The following is a 17470-nucleotide window of genomic DNA, read 5'->3' as shown; positions in this document are numbered from 1 at the left end:
TGAGTTTGACTTAGAATGTGTTTTTCTTGCGAGATATGTTTAGACTAATAGATTAGAATGGCTGTATTGTTATGGGAACACTTTAACATGACATTTTGATATGTACCTTTCTCACCGAAAATATGATGAGATCGCACGTCATATGGAGATAAACACTTTTTTTATTGGAATTGTTATTCTATTTCTCTGTAATCAAGCCACCCTCCTTTTTATTTATTATAAAACAACGGCTGATCGGCCATATTAAACGAGTATATTTTGATCTCATCTTGTGTGTGGGTCAATCTGTACTTTCGGGATCTCTTGTGAAAATTATCCAGCTGTCCGGTTCAAGTCCTCTACAGTCCCCACTGATCCAAACAGAGAAAGCCTTGTATTCATTGATTTAAAAAAATAAAATAAAATACAAGGTGTTCTATCAATGGCGGCGGTACCGAGAGAGTGACGCACTGTGGTCAATGTGCAGAGAGAGGAAGTCGCTCGGTACAGGACCTGGAAGATCACGGCTATCATTGTATGTAGGGTAGACGGGGGCCGTTTTTAATATTGACCGGACCCGGGGCAAACATTTTCTTGGGCCCCCTCTTCCATGCAATTTCACTCTCCACATGCTTTGAGACATACAATGAATAGCAACTAGACTCCAAATCAGTTTACTGAATCAGATCAGTCAGCGATTGGTTGCCAGAGGTTATTCACTGCTATTTTCTAGAGTTTACAGCACATGACTTCTGCTTGTTGATTGGTTGCTAGAGATTACTGTACATCAATACTGCTCACTGATTGAATTCTAGAGGTTACTGAACATCTATACCACTCACTAATTGGTTGTTAGAGGTTAGTGCATAGAATTACTACTCACTGATTGGTTGCTGAAGGTTACAGCACATCAACTCCTCACTGCCTGCCTGCATATTCACATCCACTGAAATTCAGGGTGCTGTAGCACCATGTTATTTTGAAGAATCCACCTCCAATTTGCTTACTTTTGCAAAACATGATGTTAAAGCGGGATTCCACCCTAAAGTGGAACCTCCGCTGATCGGATCCCTCCCTCCCTCCGGTGTCACAATTGACACCTTTCAGGGGGGAGGGGGGTGGAGATACCTGTCAAAGACAGGTATTTTCACCCACTTCCGGGCATAGACTCCCGTGGGAGTCTACGCCATTTTCTGCCCTGCCGCGCTGTCTGCTGGGACACACACGGGTCCCAGTGACAGCGCGGAGATTTCCCATTGCGCGGCGCGGCTCGCGCATGCGCAGTAGGGAACCGGGAAGTGAAGCCGATTCGCTTCACTTCCTGATTCCCTCACCTAGAATGGTGACTGCAGCAGCCGAGAGCCGAGCGATCGATCGGCCTCGGCTGCCGGCATCGCTGGAACCCGGGACAGGTGAGTGTCCATTTATTAAAAGTCAGCAGCTGTAGTATTTATAGCTGCTGGCTTTTAATATTTTTTTTTTAGGTGGAATCCTTCTTTAAGCGTAACCACTTCCCGACTGGCGCACGACGATGTACGTCGGCAGAATAGCACGGGCAGGCAAATTGGCGTACAGGTACGTCCATTTGTATTTGCCGCCCTGCCATCGGCGCGCACACGTGCCGGTCGGGACCCCCGTGAGTCCGGTCGCGGGTCCAGCGGACTCGATCGCCGCGGGGATACCCGCGATCGTCTCACTGGGAGGCTGAATGGGGAGATGCGATGTAAACAGCATCTCCCCGTTCTGCCTAGCAACAAGTGACACTGATCTCTGCTCCCTGTGATTGGAGCAGAGATCAGTGTTCACTAACACACAGCCACGCCCCCCACAGTTAGTAACACGCCCCTAGGACACACTTAACCCCTACACTGCCACCCCCTGGTTAATCCCTTCACTGCCAGTGTCATTTACACAGGAATCAGTGCATTTAAATAGCACTGATTGCTGTATAAATGACAATGGTCCCAAAAATGTGTCAAAAATGTCCGATGTGTCCGCCATAATGTCGCAGTCACAATAAAAATCGCTGATCATCACCATTACTAGTAAAAAAAAAAAATTGTAATAAAAATGCCATAAAACTATCCCCTATTTTGTAAATGCTATAAATATTGTGCAAACCAATCAATAATCGCTTATTGCGATTTTTTTACCAAAAATATGTAGAAGAATACATATCGGCCTAAACTGAGAAAAAAAAATGTTTTTTTATATGTTTTTGGAGGATATTTATTATAGCAAAAAGTAAAAAAGAATGCGTTTTTTTCAAACTTTCGCTCCTTTTTTGTTAATAGCGCAAAAAATAAAAACTGCAGAGGTGATCAAATACTACCAAAAGAAAGCTCTATTTGTGGGCAAAAAAGGACGTCCATTTTGTTTGGGAGCCACGCCGCACGACCGCGCAATTGTCAGTTAAAGCGACGCTGTGCCGAATCGCAAAAAGGGGCCTGGTCTTAAGCCAGCAAAATGGTCCGGGGCTGAAAGTGGTTAATGACCACAATTGTAGGCAGGACTTTGAAACTTGCTCTTTTGCCTCCCCAGTGGGCAGCCTTCAGCAGAAGTGATGGTGGATGTGACCTCAGGGGGACAAGATATACACATGAATGCCGCCTCTATTTACATATGAATGCCGGTTATTTTCAGGTAAACACAGGGTCTGCAGGTGAGTCATCTGTACATGGCAATAGGGCAGAGCTGGGCAGCAGCAACAGAAGATATCGGGACACAGCACGGGACTAAAACTTCAAGGGACAAGGGAATTTAAACTGGGATAGTTGGCAAGTATGGGGCAGCTGCTTTGGGCCCCACTACAATGATGGGGCCCAGGGCAGCTGCCCCTTTTGCCCTGCCTCAAAAACGGTCCTGAGGGTAGAGATGTTCAGAATCCCCTGTGACCCTCTGGATATCACAAATGGATACTTAAACCCAGCCAAGCTGGCCCAATGTAGATTTGAACAAATGATAACTCCTGGAGTTCCGCTTTAAGTCTAAATTTTGATATAACAACATAAAGACACAAACATGACACCATCATCACTTAACTGATATTTACAAAGAAAAGAATACCTTCAAGTTGGCCAGATTTCGATTGATTGGGGGTTTGATGTTCTCCTCAATAATGTCAGTGCAGTCTATATCGATCACTCCGATCTTCCTAAAACGAGGTTTAATTATCTAAAGAATAACAGATTAAATATGATATGAGATTCTCAGGCATAAACATTTCATTCCTTTACATGGTGTTACAGACAGCAGAGGAGGTCCAAAAGCACAGCATTTTGCATTGCAAAACAGGAGAGGGCTAAATGAGAAACTATCCGATGCTGCGGCCCCATATGTCAGAGTTTCATTATTCGGGATCACCACTGTGAGTTTTCAGTTACTCCGAGTTCCCTTAATGGCATTCTAAATAGAACCCTTCTGCATTTTATTTGGTTGAGCAAAAAACGTCTCTGAGAGACCATTATAGTGTAGATGTAGTAGAAGTTAGTCACATTCAACTGGACTTGTTCTGTGATGTTGAAGATGTTTTTCAACTTATCTAATCCACTTCCTCAGTTTTAATGAGTGATATCGAATAAGTCAAGTTGAACCTGACCAATTACTACTAGCTATACCATGACCTGAATACTTGATAACCTTTACAAACATTAGTAGTCACAATGTAGCCAGTATTGGTTAGTCACATTAGAAGACGTTTTGCAGCTTATCCAAGCTTTTACTTCAATTCTATTGAGTGTTGGAAAACTTTAGAACAAGTCTAGTTGGATGTGACCAATTACTATTAGATATACCATGACCTGGATACACGAGAACCTTTACAAACAGGAGTAGTCACGACGTAGCCAGTAGTGGTTAGTCACATTAGACTGACCTTGTTCTGTAATGTTGAAGACGTTTTGCAGCTTATCCAAGCTTTTACTTCAATTCTATTGAGTGTTGGAAAACTTTAGAACAAGTCTAGTTGGATGTGACCAATTACTATTAAGCCCTTGTACACACGGTCGGAGATTCCATCGGAATGTGTCCTATCGGACAGGTTTGTCGGATAATCCGACTGTGTGTGGTATGCATCAGAATGTTTCCGTCTGAATATCCGTCGGACCCAATTTTCCAACTTGTTGGAAATATTTTCCGACCAACTGGTCCGATAGGACATACTCCGATCATGTGTAGAGAATTTTGATTGGACCAAGTGCCACGCATGCTCAGATCAAATTCCTACATCAAAGCTATTGGCTACTAGCCTGAACGTAGTCCCATCGTAGCGAAAATACGTCATCACGTTCTGAAAGATCAGATTTTTCGACAACTTAGTCCGACCGTGTGTAGGCAAGAGTTTCGGATCCGACTGAGAAAATCCGACGGATTTGGTTGTCGAAATCTCCGACCGTGTGTACAGGGGCTTAGATATACCATGACCTGCATACACGAGAACCTTTACAAACAGGAGTAGTCACAACGTAGCCAGTAGTGGTTAGTCACATTAGACTGACCTTGTTCTGTAATGTTGAAGAAGTTTTGCAGCTTATCCAAGCTTTTACTTCAATTCTATTGAGTGTTGGAAAACTTTAGAACAAGTCTAGCTGGATGTGACCAATTACTATTAGATATACCATGACCTGCATACACGAGAACCTTTACAAACACGAGTAGTCACGACGTAGCCAGTAGTGGTTAGTCACATTAGACTGACCTTGTTCTGTAATGTTGAAGACGTTTTGCAGCTTATCCAAGCTTCTCTTTCAGTTCTACTGAGTGTTGGAAAACTTTTGAATAAGTCTAGTTGAATGTGATCAACTACTACTAGATTTACCATGACCAGGATGCACGTGAACCTTACCAGGCATGAGTGATCGCAATATAGCTAGTTGTGGTTCATTACAAACTAGACTTGCTCTGTTATGTTGTTCCGTAATTTCTCTGAGCCACTTCTTCATTACCAAAGCGTCACGAAGATATGCCAATATATTTAGGGCTATGGTATAGGGTATGTTCTTGGCTTTTCTTAGAACTGAATAAGTATGTTGAAAAAGCTATGAAACATCTACACCAGGGATTCCCAACCTTTTGAAGAGTGAGGGCCACTTAGTGACTTGGTAACCAGTCGCAGGACACAATGAGTGTAGCGGGCGGATGACAGGTCTGTGCCCACTCTGCATATAGAGAGCAGACCCGGATACAACCCACTCTACTCTGTGGACCCTTCGAGGTAGGTGGTGTACCTGCAGATCAGTTTGAAAGCAGCCCAGTACCCACTGCAGAACAGATATGGCCATATTTGGTATCACTTCGCCTGTGACGGGAGCCAGCGCCATACAGGAAGCATTGGCTTATGCGGCTCTGCTCCACAGCCGATTGCTTTCTCCATCGCCAGCTTCATTCACAACAGTGAGGCTCTAGGATGACGAATCGTGATCCGGGCTTGCCAACCAGCCGTCCCAGAGCAGGAGGTCACGGGCCACATCAGAGGGCTCCGTGGGCAACATGTGGCCCCCGGGCCACTGGTTGGGCACCCCTGATCAACACCATCACATACATAAGTCTAGTTGAATGTGACCAACAGTTACCATATACCATGACCTGGATGAATGAGAACCTTTACAGTCATGAGTGGTCACAACAAAGCTACTAGTGGTTAGTCACATTCAACTGGATTGGTTCTGTGATGTTGAAGATCCAGTTCCATAGCTTCTCCTCAGTTCTAATGAGTGTTGGGAAACGTACAGAACAATTCCAATTAAATGTGACCAATTGCCACTAAATATACCATGACCGGGATGAATGAGAACCTTCACAAACATGTAGTTAGTCACATTCAACTTGTTCTCGAATGTTGAAGACGTTCTGTAGCTTCTCCAGACCACTTCTTAAGTTCTAATGAGTGTCAGGAAATGTATAGAACAAATCCAGTTGAATGTGTCCAACGACCATAAGTGGTCACAGCATAGCTAGTAGTAGTTCATCACATTCAATTGGACTGTAATGTTGAAGACTTTCCCTAGCTTCTCCAAGCCTTGTCTTCATTTCCAATGGGTATCAGGAAGATATCCCAGTGACTAGAGGGGTATTTTTTATGGGTTATGTTTCTGACACTTATTAGAATCGCAGGAGTGTCTTGGAGAAGCTATGAAACATTTTCAACATTACAGAACAAGTAGAGCTGAATGAGACCAACTACTTCTAGATATACTATCACCTTGATGTATGAGGACTTTCACAGATGTCAAATTGTATCTTAAGCCAAAATTTATTTTGGAAGTTTGAAAGTTTTGAATAGCATGGTGAAGGGTTTCATTGCTGTCAGGTTTTCATTGCTGAAGACAATATCTGAATCTGATATCAAAAAAAAGTAAGGTTTTATACCAAATATTAATTATATGTACACATTTCCCCCTTCTTTATAGTAAATGTAAATTAGGAGTGACTCGTAATTTAAATGGCTTTCTAGACCAGCAGTCCCCAACCTTTTTAGCACCAGGGATCGCGTTTGGAGCCAGTTTTTGCAGGGGGAGGGGGGGCGTGGGTGTTCACTGAGTCTCACAACCCCCCTTTATATCAGTGTCCACAGTTCCCCTTTACATCATAGTTCCCCCTTTAAATCAGCCCATTGCATTGTAAAGGGACACTGTGATATAAAGACCCCATTACAGTGCCCCCTGCAAATCATGCCCCTTTATCATAGTGCTCTTTACAGTCATGCCCCCCCCACCTCTGTGCCCCTTGTAGTCATGGGCCCCCTCCCATCACAGTGCCCCTTGCACTCACACCCCCCCCCATCACAGTGCCCCACCCCCTGCCCTGCTGATAGGATGACTTTGGCGGCCCGGTTGGAGACCTGGGGGAATAGGCACAGGCTGACAGGACAGCCATGGCCTGTGGTCGCCACTCACCTCCTGCTGTGCAACAATGGCCCGCTAATCAACAGGCCATGGACTGGCACGGGTTCCCAGCCCAGGGGGGCTGCTCTAGACCATCCTTTCTCATGCTGTTGACTCCAGAGGAACCCTTGATGTAAGGGACAAACAGCTAAAGTGATGTCATGCTGATGGCTCAGCCAAGTCCCTGGAACTATGCAGGCACCATCAGATGAGAGGTCAATCAGCCACAGCTCAAGGAAACCCCTAGCCACCTCTCTAAGAACCCCAAGGTTCCACAGAATCCTGGTTGGGAATGGCAGCTCTGGACTGCCCACCTAAAATTGCATCATGCATGGCATTCAATTTTAATTTTTGGAAGTTCTTCTTTTGTCTTTTTATATCCTTATATCTGTCTTTTTGATTACAACGGTGCTCCATCCCGCACATCCTGTCATCACAGCTCCCAGTTTTTGAACCACATTCATACATAGCAACTGTGTAAGCATTTTATCCTTGTCTGGGATTCACCCGCTTATATTATCCTGGAGGCCACGGCCACCAAAAAAGAATGAAAATCCAAAAAATCGGAGTTGCCACCAGAAGAGGAATGGAAGGGAAATCTTTCAATGGGAACACTCGTTCTGGTGAGAGCTGTCTAAGGCCGCGTACACACGCGCGGACTGTTCGCCCAACTTTGTCCGTCCAACAGTTTCAGCAAACAGTCCGCTCAAAATTAGCATGGACGGACATGCCCACACACGACGAACGAACAGTTTGCTGAAACCGTGCGCGATGACGTGAACGGCACGTACGACGGGACGAAAAATACGACGTCCTATACACTGCATTATAGCTTTCGGCGTGAAAATCCTTTCTGAGCATGCGCGCAACTTTGTTTGACGAACAAGCCTACACACGAGCGGGCTGTTCGCTGAAACAAGGTTTCAGCGGACAGTTTTTCGGAAATTCCGAAAAACCTTGTCCGTCCAACTGTCCGCTGAAACTGTCCGCTGAAAGCCCACACACGAGCGGACTGTCCGCCCAAACACTGTTCAGCGGACAAAGTTGGGCGTACAGTCCGCCCGTGTGTACGCGGCCTAAGGCGGGACAAAATGCAAAAAAAAAAAAAGGAATACGTTTTGGCTCTAGGTATATTAGGGCCCACTCACACTATCGGGCTGTGGTAGCACATGCATGTTCAGCCACACAATAACATGAGTTGCATTAAGGCAGTTCATTCATATGACTGGGCTACACAACGCACCATAAATTCACCAAAATTGGTGCATGTAGCCTTATTGGCAGAGCTCCGGACACAATACGTTAGTGCCTTGCTATCCGTTGCACTGCGCTGCAACACAGGTCCATCAACACACAGGTCCATCAACACACAGGTCCATCAACACACAGGTCCATCAACACACAGGTCCATCAACACACAGGTCCATCAACACATAGGTCCATCAACACACAGGTTCATCAACACACAGGTCCATCAGCACACAGGTCCATCAGCACACAGGTCCATCAGCACACAGGTCCATCAGCACACAGGTCCATCAGCACACAGGTCCATCAGCACACAGGTCCATCAGCACACAGGTCCATCAGCACACAGGTCCATCAGCACACAGGTCCATCAGCACACAGGTCCATCAACACATAGCTTCATCAGCACACAGGTCCATCAACACACAGGTCCGTCAACACACAGGTCCGTCAGCACACAGGTCCGTCAGCACACAGGTCCGTCAGCACACAGGTCCGTCAGCACACAGGTCCATCAGCACACAGGTCCATCAGCACACAGGTCCATCAGCACACAGGTCCATCAACACACAGGTCCATCAGCACACAGGTCCATCAGCACACAGGTCCATCAGCACACAGGTCCATCAGCACACAGGTCCATCAGCACACAGGTCCATCAACACACAGGTCCATCAGCACACAGGTCTTTCAGCACATAGGTCCATCAGCACACAGGTCTTTCAGCACACAGGTCCATCAACACACAGGTCCATCAACACACAGGTCCATCAGCACACAGATCCATCAGCACACAGGTCCATCAGCACACAGGTCCATCAACACACAGGTCCATCAATACAAAGGTCCATAAACACACAGGTCCATCAACAAGGTGCATCGCCACAGCACAATTGTGTGAATGGGCCCAAAGGGTTTTAACACACAGGCTGAACACTTAGGCCGGCTATACAAGGTGCAGCAGGAACCGGCCAAGATGTGAACCATTACCACTATCAACTTGGGTACAACCAGCCTGCCGGATTCTCTTCAGATTATCACTAGTGGCTGCTGTAGCCAACAGCAATAGTCACTGCACCAAGTCACAAAGCTCCAATCATCTCACCATTGGACAATGAGATCACTGTACTCCAATGGCCTCCACACTCACCACATCTCTTCCAATAGAGCACCTCTGGGATGTGGTGGAATGGTAGATTGGCATCATGGATGTGCAGCCGACAAATCTGCAGCAACTGTGTGATGTTATCATGTCACTATGGAGAAAAATCTCTGAGGAACGTTTCCAACACCTTGTTGTATCTATTCCACCAAGAATGAAGGCCAAAGGGGGTCCAACCCGCTACTAGCAAGGTGTACCTAATAAAGTGGCCAGTGAATGTATATACAATAGGTGTGTGTATAAAGAATGAGGAAGGACATCTGGTTACAAAGGATGGGGAGATGGTGAAGGTATTGAATTTATTCTTCTCCTCAGTCTTCACGAGGGAATTAATGGGGCTTCAGTAACCAAAACTGCAGTGTTTATCCTCAAGACACATCACAGGAAGACCCTCCATGGTTAACAGAGGACAGAATTAGAATTAGACTTGGGAAACTTAACATTAATAAATCATCAGGACCAGATAGCTTGCTCCTGAGGGTACTTAGGGAACTCGGTCAAGTAATTGCCAGACCATTGTTCCTAATTTTTACTGACAGTCTACTGACTGGAATGGTACCAGCTGATTGGAGAAAAGCCAATGTAGCACCAATATTTAAAAAGGGCCCAAAATACATCCCTGGGAATTACAGACCAGTCAGCCTAACATCAATAGTATGTAAACTCTTGGAGGGGACGATAAGGGACTATATACAAGATTTTAGTAATGAGAACGGTATCATTAGCAGTAATCAGCATGGATCCATGAAGAATCGTTCTTGCCAAACCAATCTATTAACCTTTTATGAAGAGGTGAGTTGCCATCTAGATAAAGGAAGGCCCGTAGACGTGGGGTATCTGGATAAAGGAAGGCCTGTAGACGTGGTGTATCTGGATAAAGGAAGGCCCGTAGATGTGGAGTATCTGGATAAAGGAAGGCCTGTAGACATGGTGTATCTAGATAAAGGAAGGCCCGTAGACGTGGTGTATCTGGATAAAGAAAGGCCCTGTAGACGTGGTGTATCTGGATAAAGGAAGGCCCGTAGACGTGGTGTATCTGGATAAAGAAAGGCCCCGTAGACGTGGTGTATCTGGATAAAGGAAGGCCTGTAGACGTGGTGTATCTAGATAAAGGAAGGCCCGTAGACGTGGTGTATCTGGATAAAGGAAGGCCTGTAGATGTGGTGTATCTAGATAAAGGAAGGCCCGTAGATGTGGTGTATCTAGATAAAGGAAGGCCCGTAGATGTGGTGTATCTGGATAAAGGAAGGCCTGTACATGTGGTGTATCTAGATAAAGGAAGGCCCATAGACATGGTGTATCTGGATAAAGGAAGGCCCATAGATGTGGTGTATCTAGATAAAGGAAGGCCCGTAGACGTGGTGTATCTAGATAAAGGAAGGCCCGTAGACATGGTGTATCTGGATAAAGGAAGGCCCGTAGATGTGGTGTATCTGGATAAAGGAAGGTCCATAGACGTAGTGTATCTAGATAAAGGAAGGCCCGTAGACGTGGTGTATCTAGATAAAGGAAGGCCCGTAGACGTGGTGTATCTAGATAAAGGAAAGCCCGTAGACGTGGTGTATCTAGATAAAGGAAGGCCTGTAGACGTGGTGTATCTAGATAAAGGAAGGCCCGTAGACGTGATGTATCTAGATAAAGGAAGGCCCGTAGACGTGGTGTATCTAGATAAAGGAAGGCCCATAGACGTGGTGTATCTGTATAAAGGAAGGCCTGTAGACATGGTGTATCTAGATAAAGGAAGGCCCGTAGACGTGGTGTATCTAGATAAAGGAAGGCCCGTAGACGTGGTGTATCTAGATAAAGGAAGGCCCGTAGACGTGGTGTATCTAGATAAAGGAAGGCCCGTAGACGTGGTGTATATAGATAAAAGAAGGCCCGTAGACGTGGTGTATCTAGATAAAGGAAGGCCCGTAGACGTGGTGTATCTAGATAAAGGAAGGCCCGTAGACGTGGTGTATCTAGATAAAGGAAGGCACGTAGACGTGGTGTATCTGGATAAAGGTAGGCCCGTAGACGTGGTGTATCTGGATAAAGGAAGGCCCGTAGATGTGGTGTATCTAGATAAAGGAAGGCCCGTAGACGTGGTGTATCTAGATAAAGGAAGGCCCGTAGATGTGGTGTATCTAGATAAAATAAGGCCCGTAGACGTGGTGTATCTAGATAAACGAAGGCCCGTAGACGTGGTGTATCTAGATAAAGGAAGGCCCGTAGACGTGGTGTATCTGGATAAAGGAAGGCCCGTAGACGTGGTGTATCTAGATGAAGGAAGGCCCGTAGATGTGGTGTATCTAGATAAAGGAAGGCCCGTAGATGTGGTGTATCTGTATTTTGCAAAAGCATTTGACACAGTTCCCCATAAACGTTTACTGTACAAAATAAGGTGTGTTGGCATGGACCATAGGGTGAGTACATGGATTGAAAACTGGCTACAAGGGCGAGTTCAGAGGGTGGTGATAAATGGGGAGTGCTCGGAATGGTCAGGGGTGGGTAGTGGGGTCCCCCAGGGGTCTGTGCTGGGACCAATCCTATTTATTTTATTCATAAACGACCTGGAGGATGGGGATGGTGTAAACAGCTCAATCTCTGTATTTGCAGACGATACGAAGCTAAGCAGGGCAGTAACTTCTCCTCAGGGTGTGGAAACCTTGCAAAAAGATCTGAACAAATGAATGGGGTGGGAAACTACATGGCAAATGATGGATGGCAAAAATCTGAATGCAATCTATAGACTGGGGGGAGAACCTCTGGGGGGATCTAGGATGGAGAAGGACCTGGGGGGTCCTAGTATATGATGGGCTCAGCAATGCCAAGCTGCTGCTAACAAAGCAAACAGAATATTGGCATTAAAAAGGGGATCAACTCCAGAGATAAAACGATAATTCTCCCGCTCTACAAAACTCTGGTCCGGCCGCACCTGGAGTATACTGTCCAGTTCTGGGCACCAGTACTCAGGAAGGATGTACTGGAAATGGAGCGACTACAAAGAAGGGCAACAAAGCTGATAAAGGGTCTGGAGGATATTAGTTATGAGGAAAGGTTGTGAGCTCTGAACTTATTCTCTCTGGAGAAGAGACACCTGAGAGGGGATGTGATTTCAATATATAAATACCGGACTGGTGACCCCACAATATATAAATACAGGACTGGTGACACCACAATCTATAAACACCAGACTGGTGACCTCACAATAGGGAGGAAACTTTTTTGCAGAAGGGAGACTCGTAGCCACTCATTAAAATTAGAAGAAAAGAAGTTTAACCTTAAACTACGTAGAGGGTTCTTTACTGTAAGAGCGGTAAGGATGTGGAATTCCCTTCCACAGGCAGTGATCTCAGCGGGGGGGGGGGGGGGGGGGGGCATCGATAATTTCAAGAAACTATTAGATAAGCACCAGAACGACCGCAACATACAGGATATACAATGTAATACTGACATGTAATCACACACATAGGTTGGACTTGATGGACTTGTGTCTTTTTTCAACCTCACCTACTATATAATACTATGTAATACTATGTAAGAAACTTAAAATGTGTTTTTGAAATTGTGTATATTTCTGCATCATGTATCAATTTTATGTTGGAGATGGGCCAGACATAATTAATGCAATCTGTATCTTTTATTAAAATTACATTAAATGCCAAGAAATACTGTAATTATATTGAATTAGTGTTGTAACCTGAGAAGTGTTGGCTGGTGTACAAAACCTTATTAATATTTGGTAACTGGGATGGTTTACTGACAAACTAAAAGTATTAAATTACCGGCATGATGCTTCTTGTTTTATGCGGTTCTATTAAATGCTTTATAAACACTATAAAAATGTGTTGCATCAGTTAATGTTAACAAGTTTTCATTATTGTCCTATATTACATATTTAAAAAAAAAATTATTATAACTAAAAGTATCGTAACTGAATTTAAAATTTCATCATTCAAAAAAATAAATAACCTAAACATTTTATTTATTAACTAAATGTAAAATTGTATAATTTATAATGATAAATAAAATACAATTCAAATCGTATCATTTATAAAGATAACTATAATAAATTCCAAATTTTATCAGTTATAAAGATAACTAATCTAATCTTTGTATTCCGAATATATATATGTTTGCTCTATACATATAAGCTCTATGCATATTCATTATAGTTTCCTAATTACATATAAAAAAATGTATTTTAACTAAAGCGCTGCGCAAACTTTTGGCGCTATATAAATCCTGAATAATAATAATAATAATAATAATAAAAGAATAGTAGGTAAATTTCAAATGTCATTATCCTTTAAAAATATTAGGATAACTAAAATAAATTTCAAATTTTATCAGTTATAAAGATAACTAATCTAAACATTGTATTTCTATATCATTTTTACCCAACTTTAGTTACCTAATTACCATTTGGTGTTTACTCTTAAATTCAATTTTTTATATATATATATATATATATATATATATATATATATATATATATATATATATATATATATATATATATATATATATTGCTCTATACATATAAGCTCTATGCATATTTATTATTGTGCTATATTACATATAAAAAATGTTATTGTAACTAAAAGTATAATAGCTAAATTTCAAATGTCATTATCATTTAAAAAAATAAAGATAACTAAAAAAATAAAGATCGTATAGTTTATAAAGACAACTAAAATAAATTTCACATTTTATCAGTTATAAAGTTAATTAATCTGAACATTTTATTTCTATATCATTTTTACCCAACTTTAGTTACCTAATTACCATTTGGCGTTTACTCTTAAATTAAATTTTTTAAATATATATATATATATATATATATATATATATTTTATTTATTTTTTTTGCTCTATACATATTCATTATTGTGCTATATTACATATAAGCAAATGTATTGTAACTAAAAGTATAATAGCTAGATTTCAAATGTCATTATCATTTAAAAAAATAAAGATAACTAAAAAAAATAAAGATCGTATAGTTTATAAAGACAACTAAAATAAATTTCACATTTTATCAGTTATAAAGTTAACTAATCTGAACATTTTATTTCTATATCATTTTTACCCAACTTTAGTTACCTAATTACCACTTGGCGTTTACTCTTAAATTAAATTTTTTAAACATATATATATATATATATATATATATATATATATATATATATATATATTTTTTTTTTTTTTGCTCTATACATATTCATTATTGTGCTATATTACATATAAACAAATGTATTGTAACTAAAAGTATAGTAGCCAAATTTCAAATGTCATTATCATTTAAAAAAAAAAAGAATCAACATTTTTTATTTATTAAATACATTTTAAATCGTATAGCTTATAAAGACAACTAAAATAAATTTCAAATGTTATCATTTATAAAGATAACTAATCTAAACATTGTATTTCTATATCATTTATACCCAACTTTAGTTATCTAATTACCATTTGGCGTTTACTCTTAAATTAAATTTTTTAAACATATATATATATATATATATATATATATATATATTATTATTTTATTTTTTTTGCTCTATACATATTCATTATTGTGCTATATTACATATAAGAAAATGTATTGTAACTAAAAGTATAATAGCTAGATTTCAAATGTCATTATCATTTAAAAAAATAAAGATAACTAAAAAAATAAAGATCGTATAGTTTATAAAGACAACCAAAATAAATTTCAAATGTTATCATTTATAAAGATAACTAATCTAAACATTGTATTTCTATATCATTTATACCCAACTTTAGTTACCTAATTACCATTTTGCGTTTACTCTTAAATTAAATTTTTTAAATATATATATATATATATATATTTTTTTTTTTTTGCTCTATACATATTCATTATTGTGCTATATTACATATAAACAAATGTATTGTAACTAAAAGTATAGTAGCCAAATTTCAAATGTCATTATCATTTAAAAAAAAAATAATCTAAATTTTTTATTTATTAAATACATTTTAAATCGTATAGCTTATAAAGACAACTAAAATAAATTTTAAATGTTATCATTTATAAAGATAACTAATCTAAACATTGTATTTCTATATCATTTATACCCAACTTTAGTTATCTAATTATCATTTGACTTGTAAATAAAAAATGTTTATATATATATATATATATATATATATATATATATATGTTTCTTTTTTATTTTATTTTTGCACTATACATATAAGCTCTATGCATGTTTTAAAAATATATTTAGCTCAAGCAATCACTCGCCTCATTTTCTTCTTCCAGCCTTTGGTCGATGAGCTCTGTGGCCCATTTTACTTTGTCTTCCATTTCCAGGTTTATAATCCAAAATGTAAACCGAAAGTCAGGAAATTATTTCGAATGAGTTCTATCGATATTAATTATAGATTTTTTTTTTTATTTTTTTCTGTGATGGAATAATTCGTAGGAAGCTGTGTTGATATCAGAAGGGTGATGAACTGTCCATCTCTGCCCCCAATTCTCGGAGAACTTTATAGGGAGCCTCTGGAGGACGCTCCACCCTTCTCCCTTTCGGAATAGTCAGGACCACCATTCCAGATGAACAGGTGTAGGCCTCCCGCACATGACCTGGGGGCCTTTAACATGAGCTCATCTTCCACATTATGTCACGTCTCTCTCCCTGACCTTAGGTCACCTTTACAATCCACTCTTCAATCTGCGGGCCCCTCGTGTCCCCGTGACATCTTCCGTAAGGACTTGTCTGTACAAAGTGTCAATGTAGGTTTCCTTTTTCACCTCCATGTTTACTATATCAGCAGTACACTGTTTTTATGTATATATCGTCTTCACTTTTCATTTCTTACATTTTTCTGATCCGTTTTATTTTATTTTTTTCAATGCAGGAAAGTAATTCCATTAATGCAGAACCCAAAATTGTAGCCAAATTGGAAAAAAAATGCCAACTTTTTATTTGTTAGATTTTCTCATTCACAAAGCTGTTGCTTAACCGCTTGCTGACCACCCCATAGATGTTTTACCGCTCCAGGGCGGAAGCTGTGCGCTGGATGACGTATATATATATATATATATATATATACACACATGATCTGGCTCTTCCGGGTAGGGTGTGCACATGCGCACTGGCACGGCGGGTACCGCAGACTCGATGCCCGCCCGCAGTATAGCCGACACTCCTGTACCGGGCCTAGGCCCCAACGGGAACCCGGACACCTGTAAAACACGAGCAACAACTGTATTGCCTCATTGCTAACTCTTCTGGGTCCCCCTGCAACCCCGCCAGCTTCTCCTCCTTTTTCTTCCTCTGGCTGCCCTGCATCCCCACCCCCTGCTTTCCGGGCCTTCCTATGTTACCCCCACCCCTACAGCATTTCCGGCCTTCCCTCCTCTCCTGCCAGCAACTGCAGAGGGCACACAGGGGTATGTTTTAGGATGGAGAGCATGGGGGGGGTTTGTGGTAAATGTGTACTGTTTACCAGGGCCCCTCCCAAATGAACACAATGAGCGATTGGCACCAATTAGTCACTGTGTCCATTCATCGCTGAAGCATAGCAAACTGTGTTGCCTATGCTTCAGTTTGTGAATGAACAGGGAGCCTCAGAGCGCTTCCCTTTTCATTCACTGTCCAGAGAAAGGGACTGGGGAGTCTCGGACTGTGTAGACCAGGGGGTCTCAAACTGGCGGCTCTCCAGCTGATGCAAAACTACAAGTCCCACAAGGCATTGCAAGGCTGACCGTTACAAGCATGACTCCCACAGGCAGAGGCATGATGGGACTTGTCGTTTCGCAACAGCTGGAGGGCCACCAGTTTGAGACCCCCCCTGGTTTAGACCCTTGATATTTGATATTTCACCAAATGCCACCCAACAAGGCTGTTAAAGAATTTAAATAAAAAGGAGGGGGGGGTACCTTGTCAGGTAGGCTGTATGGGGCCCCATTATTTCTAACAGAAGCCTTGTCCACTGGCACCCGCCGATTGTTTAGTATACAGGCAGAACCGTGGAAGGGGGGGGGGGCAGATGTAAATTAGTTACCTAAATGGGTGAAGGTCCACTTGCCACCCAAGCCAATTCTGGCTATTCTCTCCTGCATGTAAAAAATCTTTTTTTTTTTTTTTGCTAGAAAAATTACTCAGAACCCCCAAATATTGTATATATTTTTTTAGCAGAGACCCTAACGAATAAAATGGTGGTCATTGCAATTTTTTTATGTGACA

General features: G+C 41.5%; 1 protein-coding gene across 1 annotated transcript in view; it reads right to left on the bottom strand.

Annotated features, from left to right (window-relative positions):
- ANKRD2 (ankyrin repeat domain 2) overlaps positions 1-15739 on the bottom strand; it is a 52831-nt gene extending 37092 nt beyond the window's left edge. The window contains exons 1-2 of the mRNA XM_077455704.1: positions 15523-15739; positions 3046-3153 (exon numbers count right to left, since the gene is read on the bottom strand). Of these exons, the coding sequence (XP_077311830.1) occupies positions 3046-3153; positions 15523-15585 (171 nt within the window). The 5' untranslated portion in view covers positions 15586-15739. The remainder of the gene's footprint in view (positions 1-3045; positions 3154-15522) is intronic.
- Between the last annotated feature and the right edge of the window lie 1731 nt (positions 15740-17470).

The sequence above is a fragment of the Lithobates pipiens genome, unplaced genomic scaffold (genome assembly GCF_037356315.1).
Source record: "Lithobates pipiens isolate NorthernLeopardFrog02 unplaced genomic scaffold, aLitPip1_a1.2 Scaffold_25, whole genome shotgun sequence".
Taxonomy (NCBI): Eukaryota; Metazoa; Chordata; class Amphibia; order Anura; family Ranidae; genus Lithobates; species Lithobates pipiens.
The sequence above is the reverse complement of the archived record's forward strand: the minus strand, read 5'-3'. Positions and strand labels throughout refer to the sequence as shown.